At 41.7% G+C, this 15,499-nt stretch overlaps 1 protein-coding gene across 1 annotated transcript in view; it reads left to right on the top strand.

Moving 5' to 3' along the window:
* Positions 1 to 15,499, top strand: part of afg2a (AFG2 AAA ATPase homolog A) — a 146,677-nt gene that overhangs the window by 106,558 nt on the left and 24,620 nt on the right. The window contains exon 16 of the mRNA XM_084352217.1: positions 14,200 to 14,364. Coding sequence (XP_084208343.1) covers positions 14,200 to 14,364 — 165 coding nt within the window. The remainder of the gene's footprint in view (positions 1 to 14,199; positions 14,365 to 15,499) is intronic.

Below are 15,499 nucleotides of genomic sequence, written 5' to 3' on the forward strand. Positions count from 1 at the left end.
CACCTGAAAGGGAATACTGTGTTTTCGATGCATAAAAGGCTTGGCGCTGTCAACAGGATGAATCCACCAGGGCCCATGGAAAACATACTCAGTGCTGCAGCTACAGTTTCTCTGAAAGGGGAGAGAGGAGGAGGAGGAAGAGGAGGGTAGATGGGTGAGTGAGGGAGGCAGCTGGAAGGGATTACTGTGCAGTTTCATAGGCAGCACAATTACAAACATACCAAGTGTTAACTTGGCTGTGCAGCATAACACCAATGATGATGCTTTGGCTCTGGAATTGGGACGAACCTTTTTATTTTTTTGGTGTGTGTGTGTGTTTGAAGAGGTGTTCCCAGCTGTGCATAGTTACACACAACTCCTCGAATTGTTGCACAGGTAAATTAAAGGCTCGTGGTGAAACAAAACAAGAGAAAAAATAAAAATATAGAGGTGTTGTTCACACAATGGGCATGTAAACCAAGTGGGCACCTCCGCTGTGACAAAAACAGGTTTGTCGCCGTCCTGCGCCGGATCCGGTTTCCAAGCCGGGGCATTGAGGCGAGACCAAGAGAGGGTGACCTTGTCTGTGGCGAAATCTGACACAGGTTTTCACATGCTGGGTGGGGGATTTTTTTCTTCCTCCCTCCCTCTCTCTTTCTCTGTCTTGTTATCTCCTGCAGTAGGTGGCTAATTGCTCCGATGTTGTAGATTACATTTAGCGCTCAGCTTTTATTGTTTGTGTGCAGTGCAGTAAGACAAAGAAGTTGATATGGGTAAACTGTATTCAAGGTTTCTCTAGACAGGCATTTGGATTTATTCTTTGGGAAAGCCCCGTGATTTTTGGGAATTGCACAACTTGGACACTTCACAAGAATATACCCAAATGTATTGACATTGGATGCAGATTTTCACCTGTTTTTGGCATGTAAGAGTCCAAAGGTCGTAGAACATTCAACTTTAAATTTAAGTTAAAACCTTAATAATCCCTGGAGAATTATGATTCAGAGCTTCAAAAGTATTGATAACCAGCCACAGGAGCATTAACAAAACTCAACACTGTTCAGCAGGTGCAACTCATTATCAAGTTGAGTTTTTCAGTCTAGTTCCACCTGTAACTCCACCTGATTTTTTTCTTTTTTGTCAAATAGTGAAAGTGAATTTCAGGGGATTTTACAAGTGGCTCACTGTACAGGAATAAAACCAGAATTTCTCTCCACCATGTTCTGTTTAGAGACAAAGATTACAAAAGGTTGTATGTGTTTTTAGTCACAAAGCACTCTTGGAATTTCATATCAGGGCCACAGTGAGGCTTCGTGTATGTACACATTGAGTTCGTCTTTGAGTGCAAGTGGCTATAACTCATTGAACTTGTACTATACATATCAAGTGATCCATATAGAGTCTTTGCAGCTGTGTCATCAGTTGCTTAGCAACCATATCTCATCCCATCATGGTGGTAATAAGTTAAATAAATTATTTTCACTGTCTCTTTAAGTGTAACATGTATCGTTACACCCCTATAGTGCCTTTCATCACTTTAATCAGATTTTTGCAACTTTCTGTTGGTCAACTAATTGATCAATGAAATAATTGCAACATTATTTACTAAAAGTGGGCACTGCTGACACCTGTGTAAAAGGTGTCATGGCTGACATCATGATAGAAGGATCAGGCAGGTGAGAGTATTTTTACGTCTTACTCCAGCATGGGTTATTGTCTCTATTAACATTTTCTGTCTTTCTGGACACACACATACTTTCATGTAGAGACACACACTCCCCTCTCTCAACCCGGTCAGGTCTCAGCAAAGGATCAAGGTAAACAAGCTAATGTTTAGATTTCACGGAAGTGGAAACTGATCTGGCGGAGTCGGCTCTGTCACTCAGCAACATGCCTGTTGATGTTTGTCTCTTTGGTGTGTGTGTGTGTCTGTGTGTTGTGTGTGTGTTGTGTGTGTGTGTGTTGTGTGTGTCGCGCACATACACAGTCCTTGTGTATGAGCACAGCAGGGAGTTTGTTGCCTCCACCAACACTGAGCAGGGCCTCATGATGATGATGAAGATGACGATAGAAATGATCAAGGTGGTAATAATGGTGGTGAAGCTGATGACAGGGTATCAGTATGACAACCCTGCTGCAATCAAGAGAACCAAAAACTGTGGGTGAACTGATCTTTAGACGTCACATGCAGTTAAATTCTCAATATTTGATACAAAGTAGGCCTGCAAAATGAAATTGAAAAGAATTTTGAAGAAAAGAAGGTGCAAAATTATCACAGACAATTTTAAATAAACCTTTTAATGGTCAAAACCTGTAAGTTACCCTTAAGTCGCCATTAGAAACTGTTTGGAAAAGAGAGGTTACTTTCAGAAAATACTTGGCAGGTGATTGGACGAACACACTGTCTTTTAATATCTATCACAGGCTAACTTAGACCAATAAGATCAACAACCATATGACATGGTAGGAGAGCTAGTTGGGAGAAGAGCGAAAACATCTTTTCCATCAAGAAAAGCCTCCAGTGTCGTTCTTTGCCCTTCTTTCAATGAAATATACTCTCCAACTCTGATATAATTGATGCTATAGAAGCAGCTATGGTAACCTGTTGAGGAACCACTGTGTTTTGGACACGAGCGCATAGCTTGAAACCTGACAAGGCAGATTCGTAAGATCACATGGTCATGTGTTCTCACAAAGTCAGTTGCCTGATGAGGAAAGATGTGACAATGACAAGACTTTTGGCTTTGCCTTGATCTGTTCTTACACTGTTGTCCTTCTGATAACGCTGGACTCTTCCTTAATCTTTCACTATATTTTGAAAAAATATATAATTAGTTAACCCATTGGCAATGACCAAGCTGGATCAAAACGTATTTCGGCCTTCTTCACTGTCACATATATGCCGCACAGATGTTTCTAAAATAGCAAAAACACAGATAATCCCTTTCAACACATTAAAATATTGGCTGGGTGAAGAATTGTATCTGTTCTGATTTTAATGCCAGCTTATCTTAGCCTTATCTTATCCCCTAACCAGCTAGCTGATCAAAATGTGTGAACACTTGTTTACTTCAGTGCATTGAAAGATGAGAACTAACTGACAGATCCTTTACTTTTTTTGACAACATATTGCAAAGTGTTAAGGCCTTATGAGTGCTTTTGCAGGTTTCTCCCCATCAAGTAACTTTACTACCAACTGTTTTCCATGGCATGTTTTAGTGTTTCATATTTTGGGGATTTTTTTTAAATCTGTTTTTCCAGGCAGCTGTTGGTTTCCAGTATAGGAGTTAGTTCTTGAGGTAATTTATCACCGTGAACGATTTTATCTGATTTGAAAAGTCGACGCTGTTAACATTTCATCTACACTGTGATGGATTGTCTTATCTAAAGCAAGTTTTAAGACTGTGTGGACCATGTGGAAATAAATGAAAACCCGTGTCTGCCTTGAAAAACGAAAAAAACAAAGTAGATTACTGGTGTAAACCTTGGTAGATGGACAGCAGGATTATGTGATTTGTAGCAAATGAGCGAAAATATGCAAAAACACTTCAAAATTGCAAGGTGAATCTCAGCCTTGTGGCTCTGTCAGATTCTTCAAAGAAATAATCCCTGAAGTCCTCCTCTTCTCTTTACTTTTTTTTTTCCACCACTGCATGAAGAGGACGACAAGGGCTGTCAGAGAAACACAAAGCACTCAGGGTTGCGTGTTAGGAGCCGCCTGAATGGCACCAGGCCTAACGAGAGCCCGGCAGGGACCCCGAGGTGGGCCTGGCACCTGCAGTCTGTCTCTGGGGGGAAGTTGGGGGGGGCTCTTGTGTGTGGGTGTGTGTAGGAAGGGGATTTGAGGTTTGTGTGTGTGCTTCTGTGCGCTGCCAACAGAAACTGTGCATATGCAGTTTTTATGTGCATGTATCAAGTTAGGATGTCACTGTCCGCAGCCACGAATGTAACCTCTATTAGTCCAACTGGTGATGGTTTATTGTTGAAGCAGAAGATATTTGTCATCCATCAAGCCAAAAGTTGTTCTAAGATACTGTCGAAGAGTCTTAATGTTTTCCATGTTAGTTAAAAATCAGTATTTATGAATATGCTAATAGCCAGTCTTCTGAGCTGAGACAGTATATGTGGGCAAACTCTAGGGCATTTTACTGTCTTTAAATGTATTTGATTTACCGGCACCTGTTTTGATATTAATGTTCCAGCTTCTTGAATGTGAAGTTTTGTCTCTTCTTCGTCTTAAATTATTTTTAACTGAATATGTTTGAGTTTTGGATCATTGGTCAGACCAAGCAATACATTTGATGGCGCCACCTTAGGCTCCCTGAGCTTGTGATGTACCTTTTTCACACTTTTCTGATGTTGTATCCACCTTATTCCTGGTCCCCTTGGTACCTTGTGCTAATTATGGCCACAACTTCTGGTATGTCTTGTCACTTTACCAGAACCGGTGTTTTCCATGGTGTATCATTCATTCAGGAAGATCTACGGTGCAACTTAATTGAGTGAATTCACTGTTATTGTTGCTCAGTCCACTTAGCGAACGCCTCTAAAGCCTTCAAAGTGCAGTCAGTGCTTTGTTACATAATTAGTTCCACTGAGCACCGGAAGTATCCCACATAATTGTTTTCCCTAGTGTCCTCTCCAGGAAAGTCGTGGATAGACTAAATGATTTATTAATTACTTTTAATTAAGCAGTGGAATGAGTGATAATGAAAATAATCCTTGGCTGCAGCCCTGTGTACTTGCCCTGTATTTTTATGATGGTGATGGCGTCAACAAAAAGATCATCTATAAGCAAACACAGCTGTGAAGTCCTATTTATTTTCCTGTGATATCCTCACACACACACATACACATCACTGATCAGCTTTGCTTGTTGTCATTGGACTGTGCCTGTTAGATGAAATTCAGATGCTCTTCATCCCCAACTCACACCACTCTACATATGCACTTGTATGTACAAACACACACACACCAGAAGAATACTATAGTATTGATTAAAAAAAAAAAAAAAAAAGAATCAGAGAAGAAACGTCAGCCATCACTTGTTTCTGCCGATTTATCTGGGGCAGCAAGTTGACCGGGAAGTTTGGAGGCTGCCACAGGCTCTGGGGCGGATTATGGAAACCAGACCTGGCGAGTTTACACCGAACGCAAGGCCCCGTAGAATTAAACTGTGAACTGCGGACAGCTCACAGGAAACGCCTCTTTGTAAAGCAAACATACATGTATTTTATGGCAGCCGCTTTACTGCTTTTTTATTTTGGGCTCCAATGAGTCGACATTTCAACATGGCCTCAGTCTAATTTCCTCTGCTTTTCTTCACCTTTTTTTTTTTTTTTTTTTGTGCCGGGCGACCCTTCCCACACATACACACAGTCTGCCCACCTATTTCTATCAAAATAAGACTGCTTCTCTGGCAGTGGCTGTTTTTATTTTCGTGGAGGTGTGAGGGCCAGTCAGTCGGGGTTGTTTCGACAGATTCAGGGACTTTATTGTGGCCCCCAGGGCAGCTGTAGGGGTGTGATTGCCCCTACGCCCCCACCTAACCCTCCACCTCGGACCCAAAAGGAGAGCAACACAGCTGCTGCTACTTCTTCTCTCCCCTCCCTCCCCTCATCTCAGCCTCTTCACCTGGTCTCCATATGATTGTGACCCTCAAACTCTCTCTCTCTCTCTCTCTCTCTCTCTCTCTCTCACACACACACACACACACACACACACACACACACACACACACCATAAAAGGTAAAAGAGGTGTGACATCTAATTCTGTAATGACCCTATGCTCAACACCACCATGCATACACACCATCTGACATCTGACACACACACGCACCTCTGTGGTTTTGCCAGAATTAGAGGCTGACTCCTGCTGGGGTCACACATACTAAAAATTAAAATGTGTAAATTCATGAGGCTGTACATGTGGCTTGAAAACAAACCCCAAACTGTCCATGCATTAAAGGAAAATTGCTCTTTATTATAGCTAACGTCTTGTTTTCCTGATAATTCCTATCAGTAATGATAACACTGTGCTCACTAAGTTAACTGCTGACATCTGGGAACAAAAGCAACACTGCTAAAAAGAAGTTTTCCAAAACAAGAAACAAGATCTGTCAAAAGATCATGCAGGTTTTAAACAAAGCCTCAGATTGGCCAAATGTATCTGGAAAATAGAAACAAAGGAAAATTATTAGAGCCAAACTCTGTAAAACATTACAGACTGCTTACTCACTTTGGTGAGAGTGAGGGACTACTACCTACGGTGGCCCTGAAGTGCAAATCACAACGGCAAATCAGAAATCACAACAGCAAATCAGAAATCACAACGGCAAATCAGAAAACACAACAACAAAACAGAAAACACAACAACAAATCAAAAAACACAACAACAAATCAAAAAACACAACGGCAAATCCGAAAACACAACAACAAATCAGAAAACACAACAACAAAACAGAAAACACAACGGCAAATCAGAAAACACAACAACAAAACAGAAAACACAACAACAAAACAGAAAACACAACAACAAATAAAAAAACACAACAACAAAACAGAAAACACAACAACAAAACAGAAAACACAACAACAAATCAAAAAACACAACAACAAAACAGAAAACACAATGACAAATCAAAAAACACAACAACAAATCAGAAAATACAACAATAAAACAGAAAACACAACAACAGGTAGGTACCCTCGGGCGACATGAATCGTCGCTGATTGGACTGGTCCGTCCTTGGAACCGGACGGACATGGTTTACATGTTTTCAAAACAAGAGCGCTGCCAGTGACGACATACACGCTGCTTTTAAAGAATACATCATCAGTTTGTTGTTTGTTGTTGTGTTTTCTGATTTGCCGTTGTGTTTTCTGTTTTGTTGTTGTGTTTTCTGATTTGTTGTTGTGTTTTCTGTTTTGTTGTTGTGATTTCTGATTTGCCATTGTGTTTTCTGTTTTGTTGTTGTGTTTTTTGATTTGCCATTGTGTTTTCTATTTTGTTGTTGTGTTTTCTGATTTGTTGTTGTGTTTTCTGTTTTGTTGTTGTGATTTCTGATTTGCCATTGTGTTTTCTGTTTTGTTGTTGTGTTTTTTGATTTGCCATTGTGTTTTCTATTTTGTTGTTGTGTTTTCTGATTTGTTGTTGTGTTTTCTGTTTTGTTGTTGTGTTTTCTGATTTGCCGTTGTGTACTGATTTGTTGTTGTGTTTTCTGTTTGTTGTTGTGTTTTCTGATTTGTTGTTGTGTTTTCTGTTTTGTTGTTGTGATTTCTGATTTGCCGTTGTGTTTTCTGTTTTGTTGTGTTTCCTGTTTTGTTGTTGTGTTTTTTGATTTGCCATTGTGTTTTCTATTTTGTTGTTGTGTTTTCTGATTTGTTGTTGTGTTTTCTGTTTTGTTGTTGTGTTTTTTGATTTGCCATTGTGTTTTCTATTTTGTTGTTGTGTTTTCTGATTTGTTGTTGTGTTTTCTGTTTTGTTGTTGTGTTTTCTGATTTGTTGTTGTGTTTTCTGTTTTGTTGTTGTGTTTTCTGATTTGCTTTTGTGCTTTCTGATTTGCCGTTGTGCTTTCTGATTTGCCGTTGTGCTTTCTGATTTGCCGTTGTGTTTTCTGATGTGCTTTTGTGATTTCTGATTTGCCGTTGTGATTTGCACTTTAGGGCCACCGTAGCTACCCCATCTCAGCACAGTGTTTCCTATACATAGACTTGACTTGGTCTGGCCGCCCAGGTATATTAATGGGCATCCAAGTATATTTGCCGACCCATTTAAGTTTTTTATAATTTTATATTTTTTATAAGTCTAAGATTAAGTAGTGGACAATCAATTCAGCCCAAAGTATGATCTTTTCCTAACTCTAACCACATAGTTCTTGTGCCTAAACCTGACCAAACAACCTTCCAAAAGTCATAATATGCCATATGTGAACTGTTTTGTCATCAAACTTTATTTTGAAAGTCTAACCAGACGTTGCATATAACATATTATTGCTAACTTGACTGAACAATAATGTGTAAAACTGACATGAAAAGGTTAGGTAGAGCGTCAAGCTGCTGTATCTGATGAGTTGGAAGTGAGAACGTGTTGGTTGGACAGTTCAGGTGCAGTCAGTTTCGGTTTGATATGCAAATACAGTTACCTATATAATCTGGGGTTTGTTCAGAAACATGTGTTACCCTGTCAGACTTTATTGTTGCACAGTCATCATGGTGCCAGTATGCATTTGTTTTGGTGAGCACAATGGAATCATCATCTAAATAAAAAACAAGTTGTAATAAATCAGAAGCATCCTCTTATATCGGCATTCTTCTTATAAATTTAAGTGAAAATATATCCATTCATTCAAGTGCGTTTCCCTACCGTGCCAAAAAATTCATTTTCTATGATGAAATATAACTGTTCAAATGGTTTAAACTACAAATCTTGACTTCCTCCTGCCTGTGAGTATGTGGGGCAGTAGGGGGTTAACACCGCCAGAGTTATTTGGTTCTTGGACACGGTGGCCTCGCCTGCCGGATGCAAGTTTGACTCAAGGGCAAAATCCAGAGTGAAAGCCTCTCATGTTTTTGACTGGTTGCCAACTCTGCTTCTCTCTCTCTCTCGCTCGCTCTCTCTTCTCACTGTTGCATGCTTGCTCACTCCCCCTGTCATTTTCATCCCTCTCTCTCCACTCCGCTGTCCCCTCCCCTCTCCCTCTGATTTACTCTCTCTTTCTCCCTGCTCTGTTCCTCCTCTGATCCACTTCCACGTCAAAATTGGGACTGACATAAAGCAGGTCCAGTGTCCCTCGTCCAAAATTATGTCATCTTTTTAGAGAGATACGGTGTGCAAAACTCTTCAGTGGATAGTATAAATCGCTTGAGTTACAAGTCAATATATGCAGGATTTGAACGACCATAAAAACAGAACAGGGTTGATAGCCTGTTTTGTACTCTACTCTGCAATAGAGTGATGAAATAAAGCTCAGGGGTGTTTTCATAGGCTTTGAGAACTTTTTCTGTGACCATTTCTGCTGTTGAAACCAGGTGCTGTTACCAATATCCAATTCTTGTTCACCTCAAAATATAGTGTAACGGTTTGCCTCCAAAAGAGCTCATGGAGTTCACACCAATCATTGCAATAACTGATCATCATGGTGTGCAGTTGTGCACAGAGATCAAGGCACAGAACGTTTGTCTGGCCAAATGTTGTGAGTATAACTCATTTGAAGGTTTTGCTGCATTAGTACATGCCACACACCCAGCATGACTGGACAAAAGTTAAACAATCTAAGTAATGATTGACATCTTTCACGTTATGGAAATTGTAAAAATACTGCATTTCACAAAGATGACGGCAATGCCATGAACATGCGTTGCACAATGACTTATTTTTGGAGTGATTCTCATCTGTGAAACAAACTTCCTCCCAAACCACGGAAGACACCAACTTGGGCCTGGACCAAGTCTGCTAACACCTTAAAACTTTTGTTTCAGAATTTGAGTCTCTCCCTGAAGAGGATGTGAAATGATCAAGGCACAACCTTGTCATCCATTGGTTGGCATATCCCAAATGTTAAGCAGCTGCTTTTTAACAGAAAAGTAGACTGCTTTTGGGGGCGCCCTGATAGCTCACCTTGTAGAGCATGCACCCCATGCTGGCTGACATGGAGGCTGTGTCCTTAGCAGCGACCCAGGTTCAATTCAAACCTGTGGCCCTTTGCTGCATGGCTTCCCCTCTCTCTGTCCCCCCATTCCTGTCTGACTGTCATAGCTGCCCTATCAAAATAAAAGCTAAAAGCCAAAAAAATAACTGTTAAAAATTAGTTTCTGCAGAATTGACAGAATAACATTGTATAATACCTAAAATAGTGTTCATAACCTGATGATTGCTAACATGTACTGGATTATAGTTAGTACCCTGTATTAACTTCTCAAATCTGAATTGTAGAAGAAGACCTCTCTGACCTCTCTGTCAGCTCTTGGTTCCCATCGCGCTCTCTGCATTTTTTGGTTGATGTGTGTTCTGCATAAATCCAGGGTGGCCCATCTCCGAGTCAGTATGACTCACCAAGGCCTCCGAGGATTGCGGACTGACAGGTTAGGAAACCACATACAACAAATGCCTTCAGGCAGGGAACAAAGTCAACTCATTTCTCCTCAGGCGAGCCACTTAATAAGCCAGACAGCCTGCTATCACCCTGCACGCTGGAAAAAAGCACCAACAAAGAGTTTTTTTAAAAGAGAAATTGCACCAGATGTGCAGGGAAGAACTTAGTCATCATGTTCAGTATCATGGACCCAGTGTTTCCTCTCATTCTTCATTTGACCTGAAGGGAGTGTGAGCAACAAAGCAGATCTGATCTTGATTTAGCTGCACCGTGTCTGAGCCTCCATCTAAGAATAAGACACCTGAATTGCGGGGGCATCCATTTGTAAACAGTTTGTAGACGTAGCTCAGAGCAGGTCAGATTGAAGCTGGCCAAGAATGTGCTCAGCAACAACGCTCCGAGGAGAAGATTCCCAGCATTCCCCGCTGGTTAGGGAGAGGTACAGGCCTTCGCAGATAGGAAGTCGTCTGTCATTAGGGGGTAATCACTTCTTGAGGAGGATTGCAATGCCTGGAATGATTACTGTTGTTATCGGCAGTGAAACTTGGCACAGAGAGAGCGGATTAGTTTTTTTTTTTCTCTTATGTCTCTGTTTTCTTTCTTTGTGTGTTTTGATCAGCTTGACTGATCCAGCGTAGGCCCCACTTGTTTTTTATAACTTTCTCACCATCGCACTGTGCTTGATTTTTTGCTCTGCTGGGTTGTTCACAGTGCACACTCACCCATGTTTAGTGGTGTATGAATGCTTTAATGTTGACTTAAAGCAAGTTGGTATTTCTTACCCAGGGGCATTTCTAATTACTAATGGCTCATGTGTAATGATGCCTATCATGTCAGTGGTGCAGCAAGGTGGATGCAATCCGTCATGCAGACTCCTGGTAGAAAAACAGAGAATTTATACAACTGCGTTTGTCGACGGTGGTTTTCCGTCCCCCACACTACTTATCTGTGTTTGTTTGTAGGGTTTTGGTCCTGTAGACCTTCAAGTGGCTTGTCTGGGTCCCTTGGTCTGACTGTTTTTGTCCTCTCCTCTCCGTTCACCTTCCCCCCTCCTTCCCCTCTTGCCTTCTGCCAGTCGAGCCAAGACTTCAGGTGGAATGATGCCGTTACGAAAAGAGCCCGTCAACGCTTGCCCAACATGCCAAGCCAAGTATTTGTCTCTCGGGGTCCCCCCATTACCTCCTCCTCTTCCCCCCTCCCCCTCCTCCTCCTCTCCTACTCCCACCCCCACCCCCGGATCCTTGAGAACAGGAAGTGTATCTTGTTAAGTGATGGATGGGCCCCCTGCTCTTGCTGAGAGGAAAGGAAAAAAAGCCTTTCTTTCCCTCCAGGGCAGTCAGATGAGTTTAGCAGTCTCAAAGCTGAGGGTCGGCTCTGCTTTTTGGGAGCGCCTTGGAACCCTTGGAGCCTGAGCGCCTGGAAGCCACGGGCACTTCTCCATTATGTGTGCAGAGAGAATTAACGGCTAATAAAGTAGCAGGCGGCGCCTTTGCTCTTGAAAAATGGATCTGAAATGAAAAAGGCCAAGTCGAAAAGCAGTTACCGGAATTGTGTATTTATGTGCATGCTCGCGTATGTGCATTTGTTTGTCAGTGTGCAGTGTGGGAGTGTCTGTGTGAGTTATTTAGCCAGGGGTCAGCAGGTTTGTGTTGGCATGCAGCCGCCAGATACTTCCAGGGAGAGCAACTCAGGAAGTGTCCCTGGCACGTCCTCTGCATAGTGCAATACACACTGCCTGACTGGCTAGACCTGCTGTGACAAACAACCACAGACTGCAATCCCCATTGCACCCGCCTCACCTCCTGCACACACACAAACCTACCCTGTGGGAAGAACCATGACATCAAACTAACTCTCACATGTGTTGTTTTATAGTTGTTTTGCCAGACGCATCTTATCAAGTTCCCTGAGTCTAAAGTCCTTATGAGTTTAATTTAATACTGCAGACCTCAAACCTGCCATCCATCCGTTTCCCAGCAGGTCTCCCCAATACCCATCCTTTGAATCACAGTGACGTTATTCCTCTCAGTCTGTTTTATGCCGATGGTTCGTCACCCACAACCAGACCCTCTACTCAAATGAGTGGAAGAATCCTGAGACCTGAAAAACAAGAACATTTCCGCTCATGATCCATTTCTCCTTTGTCAGCCATGGCTCTGTTGTGGTTACCTAAGGGTAGCTACTAATGTTTGTCTCCGGTTTCCATCCTCTCATGTTCCATACACATACACAGGAACACAAAAAAGCAACAGATAAAAGGCAGGAAAACTGTCCATCGCCCCAGTAAATGGGAATTGGTTATCCAGAGGGGAAATAAAGAAAACCATAAAACAAGACTCTTAAAATGGCATCTGGCACACTTTGGAGGCAGATGGACCTAGAATGTAGCAGGGCAAAGACCAATGGTGGTTTCTGTCATAGTACCTTGAGTGGAGGGCTGCAACTCACCACATTTTTCATTGCCGTTCAGGTTTAAAGTTAATTCTCAACTATGGAAACAGCAGGTGACCAAACAATCTCACGACAAGGTCCATTTAGTAGATGTTCTGGAGCTTTTGATTATATCACATGATGATGTGGATGATCAGATTTCTAAAATGTAAGCACTTCAAGGACTTATTATCCATGTTGCCTTAAAAGCAGCAGTTGAAAAAGCAATCTTACCTCAAGGTCTGATTTGTTTCAGTTATCTTTCTTGTTTTGTTATTGTTTCAACTCAGTTACTTTTCAGACTAGTCAATTAAGCATTTAGTCTATAAAATGTCTGAAAAACACAGGAATACCCATCACATACTCCAGAGCCCAGGTTGACATCTTTTAAATGGCTTTTTTTCTCTGATCAACAGTAAGAAAAAACAAAGAGATTCAGGTTACAAAGGTATGAGTTCAAGTATCAGCAACTATTTGACATACATTTGCTTGATACATTTTTATCTTTAAACTTGTCAAAATTGTCAGCGTTACTTCGGTGATTGGGTTAATGCCACCCTTTTACAAAGAAAAATGTAACCTTTGCAGATTTACCATCAAGCAAACAGGCTGATTTGCTTAAAATACATATAAACGTCTATTTCATGTACATAAAAGAAACAAGGAGGCTGTCAAGCTTTGGGAGACACATGGTGCATTCAGGGGAGCAGGAATAGCAGTGTGATGACTGTGTAAACAAAAGTTCAAAGGCTGCTGGTCCGGTCCCTCCAACCTTCACTGATCACTCCTGACATGACCTCCTGCATGGCTTGCGTCTGTGTGTGTCTCCTGCCTCGTCTCCGCTGGCCGGGGTTTAGCCCCGCTGTGGCCTGTCTGGCCCGAAGCCAGGCGCTCCACTGTCTTTACAACCGGGCCTCACTGAGTCTTGGGAGAAGAACAACAATGAAACTGTCAGTTCCAGTTGATGGTTGTTTTTCTGTTGATTCTCAATTCCAATGCTGAAATTAAATGCTAATTCACGGAGAGTAAAATGCATTTTGTCATTTTCAATTGCCGCTCTTCCTCAGCTAGCTGGCTGGTCAAAAGGATAATCAACCCAAACCAAAAGATACCATACCATCCCGCAGCTTGTCACGGCCTGGCTGAGGAGAGCGAATGGAGACGGGGCGTATTTGTCTGTCCGTCTGCCTGTCTGTGTTTGAGAAGGCGCCTGCCACTTAATGACGTCTGACAAGTGAGACAGCGGCAGCTTTGGGTACTCAAGGACTGTTTTGGGGTCACAGAGATGTGATCTGTAGGAAGTGGAGGGTTTATCAGATAACGTCAACATTGTCTCCACGCTGACTGCTAGAAGTGGAAAACTTACATTTCACAGTTTGCATTTTAGGCATTTGGTTCACGTTCCTAAATCAATGCAAGAGTAGAGGAAGCTTCAGTTCCTAACAAGCATGCAGTAAGGGGTCAAAGGTTAGAACCATAGTGTCCTGACAGTATTGCTGTGACGCCAAGGTGGTCTTGTACAAAAAATGTGCTGGAAAAGATTTGGAAAACAGTTTAATTTAACATGTGTTACCCTCAGAAAGCCAAAGGGAATGTCACTGATGCTCAGTGATGATGTGATAGCCTTATTTGTGTGTGACAGTTTGTGATGTATGAAGGTAAACCCGAGGCTGACTGTCTTCCTTCCGTCCCACAGGCTCTGATGCGTCCAGGTCGCCTCGACCGAATTGTCTACGTGCCTCTTCCAGATGCTCCAACCCGCCGTGAGATATTTTCTCTCCAGTTCCGCAACATGCCTGTTGCCCAAAGTGTGTCTCTTGATGACTTAGTGACTCGGACCACTAAGTATTCTGGAGCAGAGGTTAGTTACATTTTTTTTTTCAACTGAAAAGGAAAGCAACTTAACTCACTTAAGGAGTGACTGCCACAGAAACATAACATTTATAAAGAAATACTCCTCGTTTTTCACAAAAACCACAAGTGTCAGCAAAAAGACATCATAAACAGAATATGAGGGTTGTTCCAGTACCAATACTAGTATTGGAAATGGCTCTGATACGGCTTAAAATCCTGGAATTCATCGATCTGATACCTGATTTATCAGAAACAGGACCTTGTTACTTCCCAAACAGTGTCCCATACACCTGTATGCACCTTAATTGATTTTGGAATGTTTTTTTTAAGCATAGCCAATATACAGCTGTTAAAAAAAACTGAAATATGGTATTGGATCAGTACTTGTTACTGCCTGTTACACAAAATTCGGGTATCATAATCAGTATTGGGAAGGAAGAAATGGTATCTGTACATTTCTACAGGCAATAACCAGCTCTTTCTTCTTATTTCTTGTCAGTTTGTTGTTGAAAAAAGTTTAAATAACCAATACAAATGGTTCTGGGCCAGAGGCTGCACACCAGTCACAGTCTACATCTTTACCTTTTGACTGTTTTATGACCCCCAAATAAGAAATTGTGACCGTTTCCTACACTGCAGTGAGATGTTACTGTGCTTTTCCATGATGTCCATGTCGTGTCTGTAGTGTGTCAGCCCCTTGTGATCTCATGTTTTCTGTGTCGTGTCTGTGCTGTGTGCGTCCTCGTGATCTCACAGCAGACTGGGGGTTATCGTACAAACACTCCTTTGTGTGACAGATTGTCTCTCTGCATTCATCTGCCGCCTGATTCACGTTGTCTGGAGCAGAGAAACTACTGTCCTCCAAGACACGAATAACCATGAAACAGTAAGAAGGGCAGTTTTGAAAAGAATACATCATATTTTAGCCAAATAAAGTCATTAACCAACTTTAAGTTGGGTCGATTTTAGCCTGTGTTTATCATTTACTGCCTTATGGTGCAGAATATAAAGGTTGTAAGAGTTTTCTGTACTGGGTCTTGTTCTCTGAGTTTCTCTCTTGTTCTTTGTCGGAGAAATCATGTTTGTCTTTGACCTTCAATGTGATTCATAGTTTACATACCATTTGACAGAAAAAAATAACA

The sequence above is a fragment of the Pagrus pagrus genome (genome assembly GCF_965226575.1).
Source record: "Pagrus pagrus genome assembly, chromosome: 5".
NCBI classification, from domain to species: domain Eukaryota; kingdom Metazoa; phylum Chordata; class Actinopteri; order Spariformes; family Sparidae; genus Pagrus; species Pagrus pagrus.